Source organism: Agrilus planipennis, unplaced genomic scaffold, assembly GCF_000699045.2.
Source record: "Agrilus planipennis isolate EAB-ADULT unplaced genomic scaffold, Apla_2.0 scaffold196, whole genome shotgun sequence".
NCBI lineage: Eukaryota > Metazoa > Arthropoda > Insecta > Coleoptera > Buprestidae > Agrilus > Agrilus planipennis.
This window is the reverse complement of record NW_020439032.1, coordinates 286,906-308,924: the sequence shown is the minus strand read 5'-3', so window position 1 is coordinate 308,924 and position 22,019 is coordinate 286,906. Positions and strand designations below refer to the sequence as shown.

At 33.9% G+C, this 22,019-nt stretch overlaps 5 protein-coding genes and 1 long non-coding RNA gene across 14 annotated transcripts in view; 1 reads left to right on the top strand and 5 right to left on the bottom strand.

The window, feature by feature from the left end:
• Positions 1-408: 408 nt before the first annotated feature.
• On the bottom strand, positions 409-997 carry LOC112905030. 2 transcript variants are annotated; one of them, XR_003231519.1, is made up of 3 exons: positions 918-997; positions 740-829; positions 409-568 (listed from the first exon to the last, which is right to left on the bottom strand). It is a non-coding gene; the product is annotated as an uncharacterized LOC112905030 (long non-coding RNA). The 2 variants fall into 2 exon arrangements; XR_003231520.1 differs by lacking the exon at positions 409-568 and adding an exon at positions 603-686.
• Positions 998-1,304: 307 nt separating this feature from the next.
• LOC108738412 (3-oxoacyl-[acyl-carrier-protein] synthase, mitochondrial) lies at positions 1,305-3,087 on the top strand. Its single transcript, XM_025976574.1, has 2 exons — positions 1,305-1,911; positions 2,242-3,087. The coding sequence occupies exons 1-2, from the start codon at positions 1,448-1,450 to the stop codon at positions 3,035-3,037; spliced, it is 1,260 nt and encodes a 419-aa protein (XP_025832359.1). The 5' UTR covers positions 1,305-1,447; the 3' UTR covers positions 3,038-3,087.
• A 100-nt stretch (positions 3,088-3,187) lies between these two features.
• On the bottom strand, positions 3,188-9,130 carry LOC108738428 (gametogenetin-binding protein 2-like). Of its 2 annotated transcripts, none has more exons than XM_018471834.2 (7): positions 8,503-9,130; positions 7,431-7,621; positions 7,002-7,142; positions 6,072-6,322; positions 5,724-5,892; positions 4,715-5,549; positions 3,188-4,465 (listed from the first exon to the last, which is right to left on the bottom strand). In XM_018471834.2, exons 2-7 carry the CDS (start codon positions 7,619-7,621, stop codon positions 4,277-4,279), a joined length of 1,776 nt encoding a protein of 591 aa, XP_018327336.1. In that variant the 5' UTR covers positions 8,503-9,130; the 3' UTR covers positions 3,188-4,276. The 2 variants fall into 2 exon arrangements, with proteins under 2 accessions (XP_018327336.1, XP_018327335.1); XM_018471833.2 differs by lacking the exon at positions 8,503-9,130 and adding an exon at positions 7,728-7,982.
• Positions 9,131-9,821: 691 nt separating this feature from the next.
• LOC108738420 (transcription factor E2F4) lies at positions 9,822-11,141 on the bottom strand. Its single transcript, XM_025976590.1, has 5 exons — positions 10,910-11,141; positions 10,736-10,845; positions 10,406-10,682; positions 9,994-10,125; positions 9,822-9,839 (listed from the first exon to the last, which is right to left on the bottom strand). Exons 1-5 carry the CDS (start codon positions 11,015-11,017, stop codon positions 9,822-9,824), a joined length of 645 nt encoding a protein of 214 aa, XP_025832375.1. The 5' UTR covers positions 11,018-11,141.
• A 1,124-nt stretch (positions 11,142-12,265) lies between these two features.
• Positions 12,266-13,072, bottom strand: LOC112905032 (gametogenetin-binding protein 2-like; the record flags this gene model as incomplete). Its single annotated transcript, XM_025976585.1, has 1 exon — positions 12,266-13,072. A coding segment is annotated over one exon (807 nt), but the record flags the coding sequence as incomplete, so codon positions are not given.
• Positions 13,073-13,087: 15 nt separating this feature from the next.
• LOC108738411 (myelin transcription factor 1) overlaps positions 13,088-22,019 on the bottom strand; it is a 225,967-nt gene continuing 217,035 nt past the window's right edge. For 3 of the 7 annotated variants that reach the window (XM_025976575.1, XM_025976577.1, XM_025976578.1), the window contains 5 exons: positions 14,718-14,912; positions 14,532-14,594; positions 13,885-14,153; positions 13,673-13,827; positions 13,088-13,410 (listed from right to left, as the gene is read on the bottom strand). In XM_025976575.1, coding sequence (XP_025832360.1) covers positions 13,135-13,410; positions 13,673-13,827; positions 13,885-14,153; positions 14,532-14,594; positions 14,718-14,912 — 958 coding nt within the window. In that variant the 3' untranslated portion in view covers positions 13,088-13,134. Of the gene's footprint in view, positions 13,411-13,672; positions 13,828-13,884; positions 14,154-14,256; positions 14,340-14,531; positions 14,595-14,717; positions 14,913-22,019 lie in introns of those variants that run through there. The other 4 variants (XM_025976576.1, XM_025976579.1, XM_025976580.1 and 1 more) reach the window with 4 other exon arrangements.

Sequence of the window (22,019 nt, the reverse complement as noted above, 5' to 3'; positions counted from 1 at the left end):
GTACAGGTCTGACGAAGGAAGCTGGCGAGCGGTCGCGCAGGTACTTGCCCATTTATGACCTATTTGGGTAAGTCACTTGGAACCGATACACAAATAAGCTTTCAGTAGGCGTAAATTATAGTATTAATACAGATGGGACAGTAGCGTACTAGAAAATAATGTAAAAACATGACTTATCATAAAGAAAAAATTAACCTATTGCTTTTGTTTTATAGTTAGTTTTCACATTCACTGTCATCATCGGAATCTCTATCACTGTCACCAACATCAACAATTAGTTTTTCTGTTTGTATGTCTATTACTTACTCACTGATTCCTGCTTTTAAATATTTAATCTACGCCCCTGATAGGAATACTGAAGAATGAGGGCTGCAATCTTTATACCTAAAACTGCCTACTTGTGCCATCGCGCATCCACGCCATTTTAAAATTTCCGCCAGCTTCTAGCGTCAGGCCTGTACATTTACTTTATCTGGTAATGAGACTATCTTAACGTTACCGAAATTGACACAAGGGGGGGCGCTGCATTAGCATATCCTGTCTGGACTGGCGCGAAATATTTAAAATTCTAAAAATAATTTTTTGAACCGTAAAACAGCAAATACGTATAAATCTTTTAATGTTTCTCTTCAACAAACTAATTTTTAAAATAATTAAGTGAAGCTGAGTTTTAATAAATTGTATGCCTGAAAAAATTTAATTTATAATTAACAAAAAAGAATACTGAATGAAATTGTACCTTTCTTTCTAAGTCTAAAATGCAGTCCAAAATATTGTTATGACAACGGCTTGTAAGAAACTATCCTTCATATGCAAATTGTTCAAAATGCTAAAACAAAAAGAAAATTTTTTATCTACAGCTCTAATCATAAAATAAATGCAAATAATATATGGTATATCAATTATAAAGTACGCACCGAAGCAATCAAAACACCAACAAAGAAATAATATAAAGTTATCCGGAATTTATGATAACTCGCTTAAGAACTTAGGTTATGTATTAAATTAATCGATTAGAAATTTTTAATGTCATAAATATGGTTAGCCGGTATTCTAAAAATACTCCAGGCTACTTTTAGATTGAGTTCTAATACATTATTTCATTTGCATTCATTAATTTCTTTTATAATTCTGATTCATTTAATTTCTAGCGTCATTGTATTTTGTATAAATTAAAACACTTCATATTTCCTTTTTACGGCTAAGTGGCTAAATAATAGATGATGCTCCGATGTCATACTCCAGTTGTCAAATATCTATTTTATCCATAGTTAATCTTATCCAATCTTATCTATGTTATGTCTATGTCAAAGTCTTTCTTAACCTATAAAGAACATTGATTTTATTTAATTTTTTATGTTATTCCTCTTAATGTTACTATAAATGTAAAGCAGTTTGTGTATAGTACACCAAGGAAATATTTTTAAAATAAAATGAATGTGTAATTATGCGTCGAAGAGTCGTGGTAACGGGAATGGAGGTTTTATCTCCTGTGGGGTGCAACTTGAGAGAGTCATGGCACAATGTCATTAACGGAAAATGTGGAATAAAACAATTAAAAGAAAAGGAGTACGAAAACCTGCCGTGCAAGGTAGCAGCTTGTATAAATGAGTCGGAGTTTAATGTACAAAATCACTTTTCTAAAACCGAATTGAGATCAATGTCTTTAGCAACTTCTTTTGCATTACTAATTGCAAACGAGGCATTGAAAGATGCAAAATGGATTAAATTAAACGAGTCTGATTTGGAATCTACAGGTGTTGCTGTGGGAATGGGGATGGTAGACTTGCGTGATATTTGTGAAACAAATGCTGCATTTTGTAAAGGAACTAGTAAAGTTAGCCCTTATTTTGTCCCTAGAATTTTACCAAATATGTCAGCAGGACAAATTAGCATTAAATATGGTTTTAGGTAGGGGCAAGATTATGTTGAGAAAATTTTAATTTTGTCAATACTGTCAGTGACTAAGTAAAGTCTGCAAATAAACATGGAATGAATTTCAAAAATTGTAAAAATATAAAAGAAGAGCATGTAATAGGTAAGTAATTTTTGTTGCTCTTTATTATTCTATTAATTTTTGATTTTAAACAGACTTTGCTAAGTTGCTGAAATGCCCTAAAAATACAATAAATTAACAAATGTGAATACACCAGTTATGTTTCTACACGACCTTTTTTCAATGTTATTGTTCATATTTATTGTTTAAAAACAGAATTGAAAAATTTACCTTTTCTATTGCAGGGGTCCCAATCATTCTGTTTCGACGGCTTGTGCTACTGGTGCCCATGCAGTAGGAGATTCGTTCCGTTTTATTAGAAATGGTGATGCTGACGTAATGGTTTGTGGTGGGACAGAGGCTTGCATTAGTCCTTTGGCTATAGCAGGTTTTTGTCGGTTGAGAGCCCTCAGCACTTCTTTTAATGACGATCCAACCCACGCATCTCGACCATTCGATAAAAGAAGAGATGGTTTTGTGATGGGTGAGGGCTGCGCCATCCTGGTCCTCGAAGAACTAGAACATGCCAAACGAAGAAACGCTCGCGTTTATGCCGAAATATTGGGTTATGGTTTATCGGGGGACGCGTCTCATTTAACGACCCCGAAGGCCGATGGTTCAGGCGCAGTTTTGTCAATGCAAAGAGCATTGAAAGACGCACTCATCGACAAAACACAAGTGAGTTATGTAAATGCGCATGCAACATCCACCCCCATAGGGGATGCCATTGAAGCCAAAGCGATTGACAGTTTCTTCGGAGAGTATTCGAAAAACGTTGCTGTATCGTCGACGAAAGGGGCTCATGGACATCTGCTGGGAGCTGCAGGAAATCTGGAAGCTGTGTTCACTATCAAAGCGTTACAGGAGGGAATCCTGCCTCCCACAATCAACCTAGAGGAGCCTGTTGAGGGGGTACACTTCGACTTTGTTACAGAATTAAACAAAAAATGGCACTCCAGGGGTCGTAGGATTGCTCTGAAAAATGCATTCGGTTTTGGAGGCACGAATGCTACATTATGCTTGGCGCAATTTGAAGAGTAATGTTAAGATATAAAAGTTACCGTTGTAATAAAAAACTTAACTAATTGTAATTTAATAGATAAACATATTAAAATTTCAAAATTAATCTATTATACGCGTATACTTGTTATTTAAAACATAAGTGATTATAAGGTTACATTTTATTTTAATTACAGATACATGAAGCATTTGCCGATATCAATAAAAAAACAATCTATAATAACAACAGTTTTGGAATGCAACAAATAACTCTCACTTTTCAATTTAATTAATTTTCAAAAAATAACCGATAAAGTCACACCTCCCAACTATTAAGACTTTTGAAGCTCCTTAAAGAACATAAACATTCAGTCATTAATTGGCTCTACAGGAGTGTTAGATTTCAACTAAAATAATATATAATACATGCAAATCAGTTACTAATTTTTCCTTTAGGAAGTGACTTCATCAGTAAATTGCTGGATAATGATAATTTTCCAATATAGAATAAAGCATTTCATTGAAAACATCCTTTGTAGTACAACAGTTCTTTTTCTTTAAGATATGCACACTCTGTTATTCATTCTCATTACAAATTGGTCTATGATAAATAATTAGATGAATCAGCTCGTTTACTACTTGTTAATTGCCAAAATATTAAGAGACAAAAATTTCACTAATTTCAGTAACGGCGAAAAATTAATTGAAGTAGCCAGGAAATGCAGAAATTGCCAATACTATTTCTTTTGATAGAAAAAAAAAATACTTCCTATTGCCCCGGCAAAATATTCTAAACTGAAATTAATATATAAACTAGAGAAAAGAATACACAGAAAATTAGACGAAATAATTATATTATTAAGTAGTTATTTGGATTTAAACATTAAGTATTTATATTTATTTGACTAAAATTAGAACTGAAATTTTTTACAGCCGCAACGAATTTAGTGAAGTTTCTGTTTTATTAAATAATGCAGACATTCAATTTGCGCTGTTAAGTAGTATTTATCTATTGCACAAAGCCTTTGAAAGAACAAGGCAGAAGCAAAATAATTAAATGAGAAAAAAGAAACAAGAGAAATGGTCACGTTTACCAAACAAAATCTTTATTCCACTAGTGAAAATTATCCCACAAAAAATCGGGGTAAAAATGGTGAAATGATTGTTGATATATTGGGTAAATAAATCCGACGAACGTGAACGAACCAAAACCAGTTATACAGTTAAAATTATAAAAAAAATATATAAACAAAAAAAGAAAAAGTAATGTAGAAAATGTTTTTACTTGGACTGAGTGAGCACACGAGGCACTTCCGTTGGTCCGTAAACGCATAGATGCGCAAACCTCTTTTGTAACGTTTCCCTCAGTTCCCTTCTCTTCTCACACACCTGCCTGTTGTTCGTCTTGAACTCTAATACTTCCTCTGCAGTTATGTAGCAATCGCTATCGTCGTCGGAATAAAAGTGATCCTGAAATAAAAACAATAACTAATCAAAATTTTGATTATATTTAATAGTTATTCAAATATTCATTCATAGAAGAAATTTTGCGAAATAAGAAGCCGACTTTAATGCCGTATATATTTTTTTAATCCATACTTTTGGCGTCAATGATCAATTAAAAAGATACATTGAAAATCAAAAAACCTAAAACACTTTTTCGTGTGAAATTTTTGGATTCTAGTGTATTACTTAATAAAAAATACGATTACAAGTTACCTCTAACATTTCTTGTAAACTAAGTTGCTGTCCATTTCCGTAGGAGAATCTCGAGTAGGGTACATAGTCCTGTTCGGTCTGACAGCAGCCGTCTGAACACGCCATTTCTGACCCGTCTGGCGAACTTGGTAGACTAGACGTCAAGGACCCGGTCTCGCAGCAGCCGTTACCGTTACCATTCTCAGAAGAGTACCCACAGTCGTGGGAGTGATCGCTCGATGAACCATTTTCTTTTTTGTGCTCGTCATCCCCCAGGTATGCGTCGTAGCCGTTATCATTACTACTATTACTACTACTGTTGTTATACTTCTTCTTACTATTTTTCTTTTTCTCTTTTTCACACTTGCAATCGTCGACCCAGCGACGAGTCGCTTCCAAATTGTTCTTTTTCACTAGTGGATCTTTCTTTTTTCCATCAGCAGGTTGGCATCCTTTATCAGATTTTGTTGACGAACAGGAACAGTCCTCCAGTTCTTCCTCTTCCTCCTCGTCATCTTTGCATTTGTCACAACCATTTGTCTCTTTGGCGGCACGACCCTTCTTGCGTTTCCTCTTGAGTTTTTTCTGTTCTCTGCGTAGTTGCTTTTGTTGTTCTTTGCGAGTGAGTTCGACATACAGCAGTTCAAGTTGGGAGATGCCCTGCGTGTGCTCGACGGCGGTTTCGAAGCTACGGCAAAGGGCGTCGACAGCGACCGCGGCAAACACTTGACACGTGCATTCTTCTTCGCGCATACGCATATAAATACGGTGTAGACGCTCGTACATGCATATGCCGAGACATGTGAGCACTTCTTCTTGTGCTATTTCCAGTGTTTTCGCATGACGTTCCCTTCGGCTAAACATGGAAATAATATACTTAATAAAACCAAATTAAATGATGAAAAAACACTAATAATATACGAAGACGTTACATCAATTTTATAGCCGAAGTATTTATGAATTTGTAAGGAATAGTTTTTAAGGTTTCATATTAGAAAGATAAAAAACAAGCTTAATTTTAATTACTTACCTTCCTAATAATTCGGGTTCAGCACGTCCTATGAGCTTGGTTATGTAATCAGTCTTTGTTTGCAGGTGAATATGTTTGTCAGGGAGACAACGTTTGATGCCACTGTAAAGTCCAGCCACGTAACCCTTTTCTTTACATGGTTCTGGATCTTCAACTAATAACGTGTATGCTGAAAAAAAACGAAAAATAACGATAAATCAGTAAATGTAAATTTAACAACCAATGTACAAATTCTAAGATACACATAACCAGACAACTCGTGCAAAAAGTCTGACTTAATGGATGTTAGGACTATACCCTATCAGTAACTACATAAGAACTTATAAGTATGTTTTTCTTTAGGCTAACCTTTAAGAACTTTGGTTCGACATTCTCCACAAAACCGATGTTTACGCAGGTACGTTTCTAATGTGGTATGCAGGGTGCTGGCCTCAATGATGCAAGAGTCCCGTTTGCATTCAGGTTTCATGCAGTCCCACACGTCCCGCCACGTTGGAGTGATGGGGCGACTACGTTGTGAATCGAGCGAATGCAAGATACAACGAGGACTTTTTTTATTCCGACGAATTTGATTATCAACCAAACTATTCAGTCTTGCACTTTAAAAAGAAATATAATAATATAATAAGTTACTAAATACAAAAAAAAATTGAAATATGGAAACTGAACAATATTAATTAAATGAAAGCATACCATTGTGTAAGATTAAATAATCCAAAATTGTTAAATAAATATTTGAAATTTAATGTGTAGAAATAGAAGATAAGCATGTGCAGAAAGGCAGAGAAAGGATATAAGGATTGGCTAAGGACAATGATAGCAAAGAGAGATACCTTTCAATTTTACAAAAAATTAAGCGAAAAAAATCAATGTTTGAACATATACAATTCAGATTGTACGTTATATAAAGTATAATTACTCAGCAAGAATTTAAAATTAATTACTAGATGATTAAGTGAAGAAATGAGAGCTCTATAAGAAATAAATAAAAGCAGCAAAATTGCTTAGTAAGAGTATAGTATAGTGTTATAGTAATGAAACTAAGAGTATAAATGTAAAGGTTGAATAACATTACTTAAAAACCATAACTTATAAGATATCAAAAGATTACAGCCTCACAAACTAAACTTTTACATTAACTTTTTCTATTTTTTTTAAATGTATTTTAACTTTAAGGAAAAGGTTGTCTAACAACTTCATGATAGTGAATTTTTCTATTAATGGAGAAATAATTCCTACAGTGAACAAAATGCAAAGGCCACTTATCAATTTACTTACCTATGCCCATGAAACAGTCCACAAAGAACTTGAGGAGTTTGTTTGTCCTCATGAATCGTTATAAAGCCATCAGGTCTAACTACAATTGGGTCTAAGGTTGGATGTCCATTTTTAAAAAAGTGGTAATAGAGGCGTTCTACACTAAAATATTAAATAATTCGTTATTAGTATAATTTCTAGACAGTACAAAATTTATGAGCGTTACAATTGCACTTTGAATACATTTGTTATTAACACAAACTAGGTCTTGTATGAAATAAAAACAAAATACTGACATAACCTCCAAATAGGAACCTAAATTTTACATTAAAAAAAAGTAGGTCAAAATGTGAACTGAAAAAGGCACTGTTTAATACGATTCTATGCCATTTTAAATGTATTGAATATAATTACATCAGGTTATTAATAAATATAAAAATACTTATTTACCTTCTCCGACAACCAACACAAGGAACAACTTGATTTAAAACATGTAACATATCCGATCTAGTCACTTGCAAAGCAGAAGCAAGTTCTTCCTTTGTGAGAATGTTCATTTTCCTATTGAATTCTTCTAGTTCTTTACTTTTCACTTGGTGATTATCACAAGCCAGGCCCATGGATCTCAAGTCCATGACCATCTATAAAAACAAAGTTATAAAATAAATTTTCAAGTAACTTACGAAAAGCAATGTCACAAAAGTAGTAATTTTCATTTATATTCAATTCTATTAAGATATAAATTACCGTTAAAGTTTTATCGATGGCAACGGGTAACTGTCTCCTGCTAAGGGGCTTAGAAGGATGATACACGTCTACTAATTTTGCCATTTTAAATTTTAAAACATTTAAATCACAATAGACTAATAAAGACAGGTTCCTTAAAACACAATTCTTAATACTTTGTATTTAAATTACACAAACGACCAATCTCTTTCTTCTCAAACTACTACTAGTTGCCATTTGCAAACTGACCGAATTTGACTTCCGTCATTGGTTTTTCTGATAATAAGTTTAAAGATTATTAACAGATGACTCTCACACGTGCAATTTCTCTGGTGTAGTATTATCATTTCTTAGCCAACTTGACAGCAATAAATATTTATAACCGTGGAATATTGATAATTTCAAATTTCTTTTTTTTTATATTTTTGTTATTTAGAATGTTTTTTCTGATTAAAAAAAATAATTCAATGTTTGCCTTATTTTGAATGAAAAATAAAAAACCGTTTTCGCATAATTATGTAAAAAATTTAAAACCAAAAAAATGTTTAAATAAGAATTTATCATAAACTGAAAATGTAAATTTGTGTAAAAAAAAAAACAAAAAGAGGCACAAGACATTAATTACAAAATTTATATTGATTACAACAGTTAATGCGTGGTAGCTGTTTTTTTCAATTAATAAATTTTGAGGAAATTGTTTTAGCTTTATTTCTTTGAAACGTTTGTTAGTCTTTATCTCTCATAAAAATTGTGGTGATATTCCTATTTTAATATCAAATTATAATAGTTTTCTTACACAAACGACAACGATGGTCTTAACAAAGACTATTCTCTTTCCATTGTGAAAAGGGGGCAAGCGGCGCGGGAGGAAATTTCTACTGTCTCATGGCAATACTGCCTCAAAATCGAAGGAATCAGCTAGTCCTCGACGGTAGTTCTTCAAGTGGAATTATTCTAGATATTATAATGCGGCACATTAAAACAAATTACGTTTTTGAAATATATAGTTATACACAGCGACGGATCCAAGGGGGAGAAATTTACCCTTCTAAGAGTTCTAAGACCTAGTACTGTAACGCTGAGTGAAAAAAATTGAATTAGATTTGCCCTTGAATATAAAAAAAATAACTTCATTTTTAATGAAGATACATGTAAAAATGACTCTCGACTTGAGTGACTCAAATTTGTATTTAGTATTGAATTTTGATAAACACGGCTTATTAACGGAGCTCATTCCAGAAACTGCATTTAAGGAAAACTTAATTTCCTTTTTGGATCCGTCCCTGGTTATTCATGACATATTTGGGTAGAAGATCATCTTTCCTTAAATCGCAGGAAGTACAAAAATTAACGGGTTTATTTCAAAAAATTATAACTCAATATAAATAATTCTAACATTTTACAAATTCTCGACATAATTCCGTAAACGGAATCAATCTACTGTATAAATTAAAACACTTCATATTTCCTTTTTACGGCTAAGTGGCTAAATAATAGATGATGCTCCGATGTCATACTCCAGTTGTCAAATATCTATTTTATCCATAGTTAATCTTATCCAATCTTATCTATGTTATGTCTATGTCAAAGTCTTTCTTAACCTATAAAGAACATTGATTTTATTTAATTTTTTATGTTATTCCTCTTAATGTTACTATAAATGTAAAGCAGTTTGTGTATAGTACACCAAGGAAATATTTTTAAAATAAAATGAATGTGTAATTATGCGTCGAAGAGTCGTGGTAACGGGAATGGAGGTTTTATCTCCTGTGGGGTGCAACTTGAGAGAGTCATGGCACAATGTCATTAACGGAAAATGTGGAATAAAACAATTAAAAGAAAAGGAGTACGAAAACCTGCCGTGCAAGGTAGCAGCTTGTATAAATGAGTCGGAGTTTAATGTACAAAATCACTTTTCTAAAACCGAATTGAGATCAATGTCTTTAGCAACTTCTTTTGCATTACTAATTGCAAACGAGGCATTGAAAGATGCAAAATGGATTAAATTAAACGAGTCTGATTTGGAATCTACAGGTGTGGCTGTGGGAATGGGGATGGTAGACTTGCGTGATATTTGTGAAACAAATGCTGCATTTTGTAAAGGAACTAGTAAAGTTAGCCCTTATTTTGTCCCTAGAATTTTACCAAATATGTCAGCAGGACAAATTAGCATTAAATATGGTTTTAGGTAGGGGCAAGATTATGTTGAGAAAATTTTAATTTTGTCAATACTGTCNCATAATTTAAAAAGTTAAATTGTAAATACAATATCACTAAAAAAGCTTACTGTATCTGTACTTCTTTTCCTCTTTCTACTACTACTTTCTTCTTCATTGCTACTATCTGCCTTTAAATTGGCAGTTATAGGTACGGAACTTGATTTAATTTTAAGTTCATAATTATTTTCAAGTTTTGAGTCCTACAAAAGAAAACAGCAATTCAAAATTAACAATAACAATTAAGTCTAGTATACGAATTTCAAGCTTATAGTTATTTATTTTACAAAAACATCAGCACATAAAATATGTTTATAGAGTAATACAAAAAAATTATTACGCATATTATATAGTAAAACAGTAATTTTTAAAAAAATGCTTTGAGCATTTAATTTCTGGTTGGGGGACTTGCTTAACCTTCAGTTGCTTGTGTCTGGTTTTGATTCTCTAATCTAATTAATGGACAATAAATGATTTACTGACCTGTACTTGAACACTTGTGTTCAAAGGTGTATTTATCACTAATACTGTTTTTTCTTGATCATACAACTTTGCAAAATCTCTTTCTGTAACAAAAAGATATCGTTGTGTGTCAATATCTTCTGTGATGTTCTTTATGCTCTGTTCTATCCACATTTTATGTCGGTCCAACATGTTTTCATATTCTTCAAGTTTGTGCAGTTCCTTCTTTAAATGGGCAACTTTATCTGTGAATTCTTGGGAGTTACAGCCAGGAATGGCTTCTCTATAAGCAAAAGGCCTAAAACAAAAAAAGTTATCATTTGACTGAATGTCAGCATTTGAGAAGCGTACTTCCACTGGATACTGTTTTTGCTCTTTTTCTCAATTAATCCAATTCCTTCCAATACGTTTGTAATGTCGTAAATTCTTCTCTTTTGACGCACAGCCAAGAGATCGGCAGCCTGTTGATTTAATGCGAAAATAAACATAAATGTTTCAATGTTATCAAATCAACTATCAACATACAACTTTAAGGTCCAATACACCTCCGTTTGACTTTTGTAACAGATTGACAAACTTCGTAGTTAATAATCCTAATGATTTCTCAAATCTGCTGTGTTGTATTTCTGCCATAATTACTTCTATTTTTCACAACAAACTCATGAAAACATTACTCAAATAGAATCTTGAATTTTGTTCACTTGTGGTTTGTTACCTACTCAAACGATAAAGCAGGACATTACAGAACGCGACGGTAAATTTTTACAGTTCATAAACGCAATGACAGATGACGCTGCTTAACATGTACCTACAGGGTGATCAGTGCATACATTAAAAATAAGGTAAAAAATTAAATACATGCAAAGAAAATATCAATTTGTCATACATCTAAAATAATAGACAACAATAGCGTAATAATTATCATTGGCTTAGTTTATTGTACTCGACAGAAAAATAAAAATTATAGAAACGTGACGGACGCCATTTTGAATTTTCGAACAACAGAATAAATGTACCCTGTACTTATTTTACAAAGTAGGTTTTGACAANTTTTGAGATAAAACTCTCTAAAAGTCTATATATACAAGAACCACAAGTACCTATTTTATTCTTGAGGTAAATTAACACAAACCAACAGCAATATTATTACTGTTAAAGAGAGAGTTTTGTAAAACGAAGAAAATTAAAAGTTCATGGTGTTTTGGAGAGTAGAAACGTGACGGACGCCATTTTGAATTTTCGAACAACAGAATAAATGTACCCTGTACTTATTTTACAAAGTAGGTTTTGACAAAATAAAAAACGTTAATTCGAAGGGAAATATAAAACATTTTCCTATCATGCGACATATCAAATGAAAGAGGATAAAAAGCTCTATTGCGGTAAATCATCGACAGTAAGCTTAAAAATAAAGCATTTGTTAACGTAACTGATAAAAAATAATAAATAATAAAGGGAAAATTGATTTCAATTATCCGTTTAAATCAAATTTATTTAACAACACATGAAGTTAACATATATATTTGGTGTGAACAAATGCTTTGCTGAAAATTGAATGTGTTACACTAGTTCTTTGGCATATGTACATGTACATTACACAACAGTTCATGAACAATACTGATACTTATTAGAGTAACAACAACGGAACCTCCTCAACTAAGAAATTTAGAAAATATTTTTTTGCTCTCCCTTTTCCATTTGAAAACTCCATAGAAATAATTATGAAAAAAAAAAAAGAATCCTTAAAAATTAAGTGCGATAAGATAACAATAACGAAACTTTATAAAAACACTTACGCGATAATACACAATATTTTAACATGCGGTAAATCACAGATAAGAAACCTTTTTCGTGTGAAATTTTTGGATTCTAGTGTATTACTTAATAAAAAATACGATTACAAGTTACCTCTAACATTTCTTGTAAACTAAGTTGCTGTCCATTTCCGTAGGAGAATCTCGAGTAGGGTACATAGTCCTGTTCGGTCTGACAGCAGCCGTCTGAACACGCCATTTCTGACCCGTCTGGCGAACTTGGTAGACTAGACGTCAAGGACCCGGTCTCGCAGCAGCCGTTACCGTTACCATTCTCAGAAGAGTACCCACAGTCGTGGGAGTGATCGCTCGATGAACCATTTTCTTTTTTGTGCTCGTCATCCCCCAGGTATGCGTCGTAGCCGTTATCATTACTACTATTACTACTACTGTTGTTATACTTCTTCTTACTATTTTTCTTTTTCTCTTTTTCACACTTGCAATCGTCGACCCAGCGACGAGTCGCTTCCAAATTGTTCTTTTTCACTAGTGGATCTTTCTTTTTTCCATCAGCAGGTTGGCATCCTTTATCAGATTTTGTTGACGAACAGGAACAGTCCTCCAGTTCTTCCTCTTCCTCCTCGTCATCTTTGCATTTGTCACAACCATTTGTCTCTTTGGCGGCACGACCCTTCTTGCGTTTCCTCTTGAGTTTTTTCTGTTCTCTGCGTAGTTGCTTTTGTTGTTCTTTGCGAGTGAGTTCGACATACAGCAGTTCAAGTTGGGAGATGCCCTGCGTGTGCTCGACGGCGGTTTCGAAGCTACGGCAAAGGGCGTCGACAGCGACCGCGGCAAACACTTGACACGTGCATTCTTCTTCGCGCATACGCATATAAATACGGTGTAGACGCTCGTACATGCATATGCCGAGACATGTGAGNCATTATTAATATTATTATTATCGTAAAATGAAAAACTAATTAACTACCATTATTATTAAATGGGTGTAGGTAGCACGGTGAAGTCCTGTAGAACGCACTTGACCGTTTCATACAGTGGTCTGTTCTCCTCGGTGCAATAGTTCTCTGGCGAACAAAGCGTTTGAAGTTTGTTCAGGTAGGAGTCGAAGTTTTCGTGTCCAATCTTCTCCGGGACGTCGCTGCCGTCCGGGGGAAGTCGCACCCTTTCCGACAGGATATTGATGAAGTTGTTGCGGATGTTTTCGTAATATTCGTTCAGGTTGTTGTTCCGATGGGCGAGAGCCTGGTTTTCCTGGTGGGAAAGGGTTAGTGTAGTCCTATTGCTTTTTTACGAAAACGCTGGCGAATTTAAACTTAAAATTAGGTGCATTTGTGTACACAAACCTAATTTCAATTTATATAAATTCACTTACAATGTTTAAGAACTTTGCATGCTTATCTTGATGTTTCTAAATAAATATATTGATCTCTACTTGAAAAGGTTTAAAAAGTATAACAATGTAATGATTATGGCTTTGCTTTGTAACCTATACATTCTTCTTAATATGTATTACCTTTTCTCCATGAGTTAAGTGAGTTTCCATGGCCGTGATATCACTCTTCAGTTTCAACATTTGCGATTCAACTCGGGCATTCTCCCTTTGTAATTCTGATATTTCGGCTTCCAGTGTCATGAGGTCTTCTCCGGATCCAGGTTGACCGTCCATTCCTAACAACAAAAAACTCCGTCAGGAAAATAATTATTTCTCATGTTTCTAATACAAACCTGCATAGGCCTTAGGGTAAAACGATGGCATTTCATCATACTTCTGTTTCTTAGCCGTCTGTCCTGCCACTGGACAGCCGCTCAAAGATCTGTGGGTCAGGAAGGATCCGTTCACGTGTCCTGTACCATCACAACCGGGGGTTGGACAATTTACACCTTCGAATTTCATCGCAGCCGCGGCAGCAACTGCTGCCTTGTGATCTGTGCTTCCGCTATTGTCCAAAACTCCTCTCATTTTGTTCCGGTTGGCGATTGGACAACCAGAAGCACTAAAACAATTTCTATTCTATATCGCAGATAATACCATATAATTTTTATCTTGCAAAAAAATAACATCAGGCTTATTAAAAAAAAAAAAAAATACGTTTGTACCTTACTTATATAAGTACAATAGTTAGCGGGATGGCAGGGAATGTAGGCATAACATAAATTTTAGTTTATGGTCTGAAAAATAACTAAATTAATAAATAATGTTAATCGTTGTTCTCTTGGTCATGTTGTAGATAGTGGTTGGTGGATAAAGGGGTGTCTTATCAAACGGCAAAACAAATTTTCGTTTGCATTAAAAAGTTCATGCATATAAAGTATTATTATTAACAACATAAATAAAAAATTACTTTTGCTGTTTTTCTTTACAGACGATTTACCTTCTGTGCGACAGAAATTTTCCTGTCGCATGTCCTGAACCATCGCAACCTGGAATGGGGCATCTGATAGCGTGAAAAATGAATATCAAATAATTCTAAATACAAGGTAGAAATTGGGTAGGATAAAAAGTACAAAGTTTGCGCATTATTTCCTTTCGACGAATAAATTTTGTAAATAAAACTTACCGTAAAGGTTCAGAGTCCTGTCCATCTCTCGGTTTACTTTTTGGCTTGTTGGCCCTTGGACATCCTGACAGGCTCCGATGAGATGAATAATTTCCTGTTACGTGACCGGATCCGTCACATCCAGGGGTGGGACATTTCAATTCTTGTGAGTGTGTCTGTATTTGAGAGCGATCTGCCCTCGGACAACCCGACAAACTAAAAAGAAAGCGCAGGATATATCGAACGATCGTTTGGAATTTTCTTTTATATTTTATTCTTATAGAAAAAATACACAAAAAACCGATGATTTTAATTTTAGAGTATCTAAAATTTTTTAAAATAAACGTAGGTAAGTGGTTGGTAAATTACTATAATTAGTAGGTCATTCATTTACATCAGAAAACATAGCCATTATTTTCCATATAAAAAATATTTACCAACATGTACATTGTATCTGCATCTATTTACGAAACACATATGTAAAGAATTTTAATATCACAAGAAAGATAATGTTATTCAAAAACATTTACAAATGCATATACAGGGTGATGAACTTTAAAAAAAGAACAAGTTCTTGGTCAACAACTTATCGATACTACCGGACGCGGATTTATTACTTCTCATCAGCACGCCATAAGCAACTTCAATAAATCACGGACGGTATATTGCCATCACACACTGTTTACAGGTAATTGTAGTATTTTAAATACTTGACCAGGGCGAAGATATCCACTTAGCTCATTAATTAAAAAAGAACAATATGTCTTTCGTTATCAATTGATCGTAAAAGCAAAAGTTGATGTAATGCCAATTTACAGACAGTACAATTTTAGAAATTTTATCAAAGAAATAGTAACTCTTCCCCCCATCCCCACAAAAGTTTATACACAGGATGTTATTCTTTCCCATACCAAGGCCGACGAAGTAAGTTAGAAAAAAAACATAAGGAATATCTTAATTTCGTTCAGGAATTGCTGTGAGTTTAAAGACCTGACTCAGTGATCAGTGTATAACTGTAGAGGCATGGTCAAGAAAGTTGAAAAAGTTTAAAAGTAGGGTAGTAGTAGGTAAGTAGTAAGTGCTGTTTTTGTTGCTGTATCTACAGGAGGGGGGTAGGGGATGAAGAAATATGAGACAATCGGGTATTGATAATAATAAATAGTAACTGCGTTATTTTTGTATTTTTTCTGACTATCACCATTTTGGGATGTTAGTTTTGTTGGAGATGGATGTATTGTGTGCTTGCCTGCGATGGGTAGCGTAGTTGCCCGAGACATGTCCCATGCCGTCACAGTTTATGGTGGGGCACTGAATCAGCTCCTTACCCTCCCGATCTCGGCTCCCGGGGGAAGAAGACGATGACGACGATGATGACGAAGATGATGACGCGGAACGCATTCTGTTGAAAACAAGACGACGCGTCCCGATGCTGTAGCACAGATAGACAATCAGTTCAAAAGGGAAATTTTTATGGGAACATTGGAAGTTTTACTGGGATTTTAATTTTTCAATTTTTGCAGAAGAAGAATATTGCACTAAGGCTTTTTCTTAATTTATTCCTTCTCATTAAAAAATCAGTACCTTATTCAGAACCTACTTTAAATTTAAAAAGATGAGGCATGGTAAGTTAGTGGAAAAGGGGAAAACTTGGAAATTGTTGCTATAAATTACAATAGTAAAAATAAAAATACTGACAATACAGCTCATCTTTATAGGTACTCTTAATGGTACAATTAAAAAAAAGTAAAGATCTACTATAATTTTTGCTAGAGGGATTGTACAGGCATCTATTCAGTAACTTTTTTATAGACTGTACACATCCGATATTGTAGCTTACACAGCGTGTGTTAGTTCCTCGCAGTGTGTTAAAAGTTGAATGTTCGATTAAAAAAAGTCATGTACATATTTGTAAACGAAAATATGTAATTAAATAGATATATTTAGAATATGAGTAAGAAGCCTCTGTTTTATTGAATATTACACGCTCTAATTGTACATTAAGATANTTATATTTAAAAAAGAAAAATCTTCATTTTAGACGTCGTATTAAACGCCATCTATTTTATCAAGCGAATTTTCAACTAATTTTGAGTTATAATTTCAAGTATCGATATCTCGAAAACGAAGCGAGATATCGAAAAATTTTATTCTTCATTTTCGTTTTATTTTGGGCCAATTAAGCTAAAACAGTCATTAGATTGCGGCGCCACGGAAATCGTACTCTCCCCATGGAATTCAATAAGAAATAGATAAGATAGGTTGGTAGGACATCTTCACAGGCATGAAGGGCTAGTTAGAGATATATTAAGTACATCTAGATTGGATTACTGTTCACAAATACTTAAGGATATGGGATGTTGTAGTTTTAGGAAAATGCACAGGATAACAAACGGTACCTACATGTAGTGGACGACAGGACAATGATCTTAACCCTAAAAGGTCTATGTGACGTTTATTCTGATGACGCACTTTGGATTTCTCCGTAAGAAAAAAATGTTATCTTACTTTCATAAGTTCGAGGGAGGGACCAATCTAAATCTTATAAAGAATGTATTTGACTATTTGTCTGTCTCCAGGCAATTCAAGAAGAACACTTTATATTGGAATTTACATACTTTTTCGTAATTTTGTCTACTGATGGCATCAATTTATTGACGAAGGTTCTCTGGATTCTAAAGAAATTGATGGTTAGACGTTGAAGTTCAATGTTCTTCTCAAAGAACACGGCTGAATGTGGAAATAAAATTAAGGACAGATGGTAAATTAAACGAATTAGTTCACTTGTTTAGAATTTAAGTCGTTGAAAAGTGAAGTCCGAACAATGGCCAATCAGTAGGTAATGTTCGAGAGAAGTTTTACCCAAATCTTACAATTACACATTATGAAAAAATACAAGCGAAGATCAAAAGAATTTGTTTGACGAGAAAAATATCGGCATTTATTAATTTCATAAAAACAACAACAACAACAAGAAAAAGAAACAAAAACCGAACCTCTGACAAGAAACAAGGCCACAGTAATTTCGAAAGGGGCGTGTAAATCGTTACAGAAAAACAAAATCAATTACTGTAAGGTGTCAGTTCTTGGAACTTTTATATTTAATGTTCATGTTTTATTAAAACGAAACGTATGAAAGATGCAGGTCCGGGACCTGACGTTGCGCGCCGCGGCGACGGCGTCGTCGACGAGCTCCGCCTATGGGTCGATTGGCCTATCGTCGAGAGCGGGTGGAGACTTGACAGAAAAATCTTTTTTCGAAAAAAGAAACCTCAACGGTGAATGGAGCGCCCGGCGCACGATTGCGAGCCGAGCATCGCGGTCACGGCACCTGCGAACTAAACGTGACGCCCCCTCCCCACCTCCCCAACCACCCCCCAACGGTCCCGCACACAACCCCCCGGGAGAACGACGCTTTTGGCCACTGGTACTTTCCACTGCGCCGTCACCTTTTATTTTGGCTCTTTTCATCCCACTTCTGTAACTCTAATTGGGACGTAGGCGGACAGGTGGATGTGGGTGGGCGAGTGGGTTTCTGGGGAACGATGCGAAACAGACCCAGGCAAACGCTTTCTAACACACGTATCCATCTGGAGTCGTACGGAACGCCCAGGCATTATTATCGTTGGTAGATAACATGAGTTTGTAAGCAAAAAATTCCAATTTCTGACTACTATTTACTAATTCTGCGTGTACCGTTCCACAATCCAAAGCCCTTTGATTCTCTTGGAATCTTTAGAATATTCACATGTTAGTCTACTGATCTGGCTTCTGAACGAGTTTACTACATGCAGTGTGACAGAAATGGGTCTCCAGCACAGAGTTGTATTACTACGAATCTCCAGAAAAGTGTGTAAAACTAATGAAAAAATAATATCCGAACTTTTGCTGCTATAGACAAGCGAATCAATTTGGGAAATCCCCTAATAGAACGTGGCGTTGTAGGATAAAAGAATATTCCCCTAAAAAATATTATATTACTTACATACAAAACATTACAACGTAGCTGGATAATCCTTGTGATACATAAACGAAACGAAAAGGGTTGCTAGTTCAGAAAAGTAAAATCAATTAAAATTTTGGGAGAATTTTCTTTTTTTTCCAACTCAAAAATCGTGAAAAATCATTACATTACAAAATCAGTTCCTTCTTTTTAATTTCTCTTCCTGTTCGAGTACTTTTTAAGACAGCACTTTAAAATCTACTGGCCCGTCTAAGAATTTACAGCCTCTTTAAAAAAAAACTTAATTTTTATAAAAATATTATCTTCGTGCAACCGCCCTGTCCCCTTAATTATGACGTCCTTCATTTTTGTTGCTCTGACTTAAGATGAGCGAACAGATATTGTCATTTACTTATCTTTATGTGTACCACTACATGCCTGTACGTACAAATCACAANTCTACTATAATTTTTGCTAGAGGGATTGTACAGGCATCTATTCAGTAACTTTTTTATAGACTGTACACATCCGATATTGTAGCTTACACAGCGTGTGTTAGTTCCTCGCAGTGTTAAAAGTTGAATGTTCGATTAAAAAAAGTCATGTACATATTTGTAAACGAAAATATGTAATTAAATAGATATATTTAGAATATGAGTAAGAAGCCTCTGTTTTATTGAATATTACACGCTCTAATTGTACATTAAGATAGAAATTTTGTGGAAGATTTAATTCAGTAATTTAAGTATCTACCTACTACAAGTACTACGATAATAAAGTACACTTTACATCCACACAAATTAATGGAATGTTACCTCATTAAGTACATGAAAATAGTCTTAATTGAGTTAGACGTTCGTGTGCAAAACAAAAAATTTTTTCCATAACTAATTGCAAACTTGTGAACTCTTTAAAATTAAATCTATATTAATAACTAGTTCGAAAAGATTTATGATACAGTAAAAATAGGCTTACCAAAAATAATATTATTGTTTGTATTATTTGTTATCTACGTTAATACTGCAATACCACAGTGTTATAATAACTTGTAAAACTTTGTATAACTTTCTAAGGCCGAAGAACGATGCAAACTACAAACTGAAACACGGGCGAATGGATAAATGATGAGTGAGAGAGATGGAAAAAACTGTTGTTATAATAATACAGATTTTCGTTTACCTGAACCTGAAAGCTTTTGTCTATTATGTGCACGTTTGAACCACCTTCACTTAACTGCGTAATGTTTGCACGTAAATAATTTCCATCGAACCGGCGAATAAATATAAAATTTTGTAAAATAAACACTAGAATAACAATCTTTGAAGTGCAAACTTTACTATTGAATGCAGATGTTGCCAGACCACAACTACACTAGCCAGAACGACCGTTAAAAGTTGAACGCTGACTACGAAGTTGCTTAAACAGACTGTTTCTCTGTATAACAAATAAAAGTTGTCGTTGTTCACAACAGTGTACGAGCTACAATACTTCGTACACGGGTGTTACACAGGTTGAAAACATTCAAGGCTTTAATTCGAACAATTTACAAGTTCGTGATAACGTTTTGAGAATGTGTTAAAATAATTAGTTAATAATATTCATTAGTAATATATACAGGGTGATCGATGAAACTTATGGTAATAAGAGCGCGATTTTAAAAGACGAATTTAAATAATTAGATTTGATTATAATAAAACTAATTGGAGTACTGTGGTACTTAACTAAATAAACACTAAAACACCCGAAATATCACAAAACGTTTAGTAATAATAAAACATTAAGGTGCCAACCTCAGTTATTAACTAACTAAGAGTGTTTTGGTGTTTATATAATTAATTTGATTTAAAAATACGACTAAAAATTAATCCTTGCTATTCCACTAGTAAAATATGACTTCGTTATGTAACCAATTTAAATCGGTTTTAAATATACATATTACATATAATAAAGCATAAAAAGATGGTGAAAATTGTTTTTTAGTAAACACAGAAGTTATAATAAAAGTAGGATCGTTTCTACTGTATAAGTATTTAGAATAAATTCTTATAAGAGAAAATATAGATGAGATAAAATTGAGGTCATAATTAATAAGAGCTCCCATCTATATATAAATTATGGGGAACTCATTGCATTGAAATTTTAGGAAAGCCCTTTTTTAAACTACACAGTAAAAGTGTGTTCTTATGGTGCGCGTTATGGTCACTCACGTGTGAGCCGTGTGGCCTATCGTCCCGCACGCTTTTTTTCAAATAAACTAAGAATGCTGAGATTTTTAATTTGTTATAAAAACATAAATAAACAAATTTTAATGTGAAATTTTGTACTGTAATAGGAGATCTATTGCAAATTTTTTACTCAAAATAACAATAAATGAACATTAATGTGAAATTAATTTTCTACCCTTTATAAAGTATCTTAAATTAACGAGAAAAAATTGATGTTACTAACACGCCCTTGCCGGGAATCGAACCCGCGTCCTTGCTACACGCACTAATTCTCTGATAACTAAGCTACGAAAGATGGCAGCAGCAACGACGCGATACGTACTTATTAGGAGGGTAAAAAAATAATTTCAGATTAATGTTTAAATATTAACTTTTATTAAATGTAGAAGGTTTCTTCAGTGTTTCTTATATTGATATTATTATAAATCGATTTTGAGGATTCTGTGATTTAAGTATGTATAGTCATTGCTGCTAGTGTCATCGATTGTAGCTCAGTAGTTACAATATTGGCGCGTCAAACCAGGAGCCAGGGTTCGCTTCCCGACGAGAGCGTGATCACAATAACAATTTACCCTCATTAATTTGAAGTAATTTATAGAGTTGAAAATTAATTTCACATTAATGTTTAAATATTGTTAAATATTAACCTCCATTAAATGTAAAAAAAATCTTAAATGTCTCAAAATAATATCTAAAGAGGCTTTAAAAACGTGAAAAAACAGTATGGCAGATGAAATCCTATGACATTGTTAGTTACTTAATAGTGGATTGATATGCAATATTAATTTGAAATCATTTTTTCGATTTTTAATTTATCCACTACAAACTACCCTTTAAAGCCAAAGGTCCCGGGTTCGATTCCTGGCGGGGGTGTGACAACAGCAACAATTTTTCCCTCATTAATTTGAGGTAGCGTGTAGTGGGTAAAAAATTCAGAAATGAATTTTCAGAATAATATTTCATATTAAACTAACTCACTTCTAAAAGATATCTAAATTATATGTATGTTTAATCATAGTATATTCAGTATATAGTTACATTAGTTCGACGGATCGTTAACCTTGTAGGTCGGTTGGTCGTGGTTGTTGTTGTCACCTCTCGTAGTTTAGTGGTCAGAACATTGGTGCGTAAAGCCAAAGGTCCCGGGTTCGATTCCCG

What these genes read in the sequence shown, in the direction of transcription:
- LOC108738412 (XM_025976574.1), top strand. Translation starts at nt 1,448, where the DNA reads ATGCGTCGAAGAGTCGTGGTAACGGGAATGGAGGTTTTATCTCCTGTG. An exon ending in AGCATTAAATATGGTTTTAG is followed by an intron (nt 1,912 to 2,241) that starts GTAGGGGCAAGA and finishes TTTCTATTGCAG; the next exon opens with GGGTCCCAATCATTCTGTTT.
- LOC108738428 (XM_018471833.2), bottom strand. Translation starts at nt 7,811, where the DNA reads ATGGCAAAATTAGTAGACGTGTATCATCCTTCTAAGCCCCTTAGCAGG. An exon ending in CCATCGATAAAACTTTAACG is followed by an intron (nt 7,622 to 7,727) that starts GTAATTTATATC and finishes TTGTTTTTATAG; the next exon opens with ATGGTCATGGACTTGAGATC. An exon ending in GAACCCGAATTATTAGGAAG is followed by an intron (nt 5,550 to 5,723) that starts GTAAGTAATTAA and finishes TTCCATGTTTAG; the next exon opens with CCGAAGGGAACGTCATGCGA.
- LOC108738420 (XM_025976590.1), bottom strand. Translation starts at nt 11,017, where the DNA reads ATGGCAGAAATACAACACAGCAGATTTGAGAAATCATTAGGATTATTA. An exon ending in GTGTATTGGACCTTAAAGTT is followed by an intron (nt 10,846 to 10,909) that starts GTATGTTGATAG and finishes TTAAATCAACAG; the next exon opens with GCTGCCGATCTCTTGGCTGT. An exon ending in ACACAAGTGTTCAAGTACAG is followed by an intron (nt 10,126 to 10,405) that starts GTCAGTAAATCA and finishes TTTCTTTTGTAG; the next exon opens with GACTCAAAACTTGAAAATAA.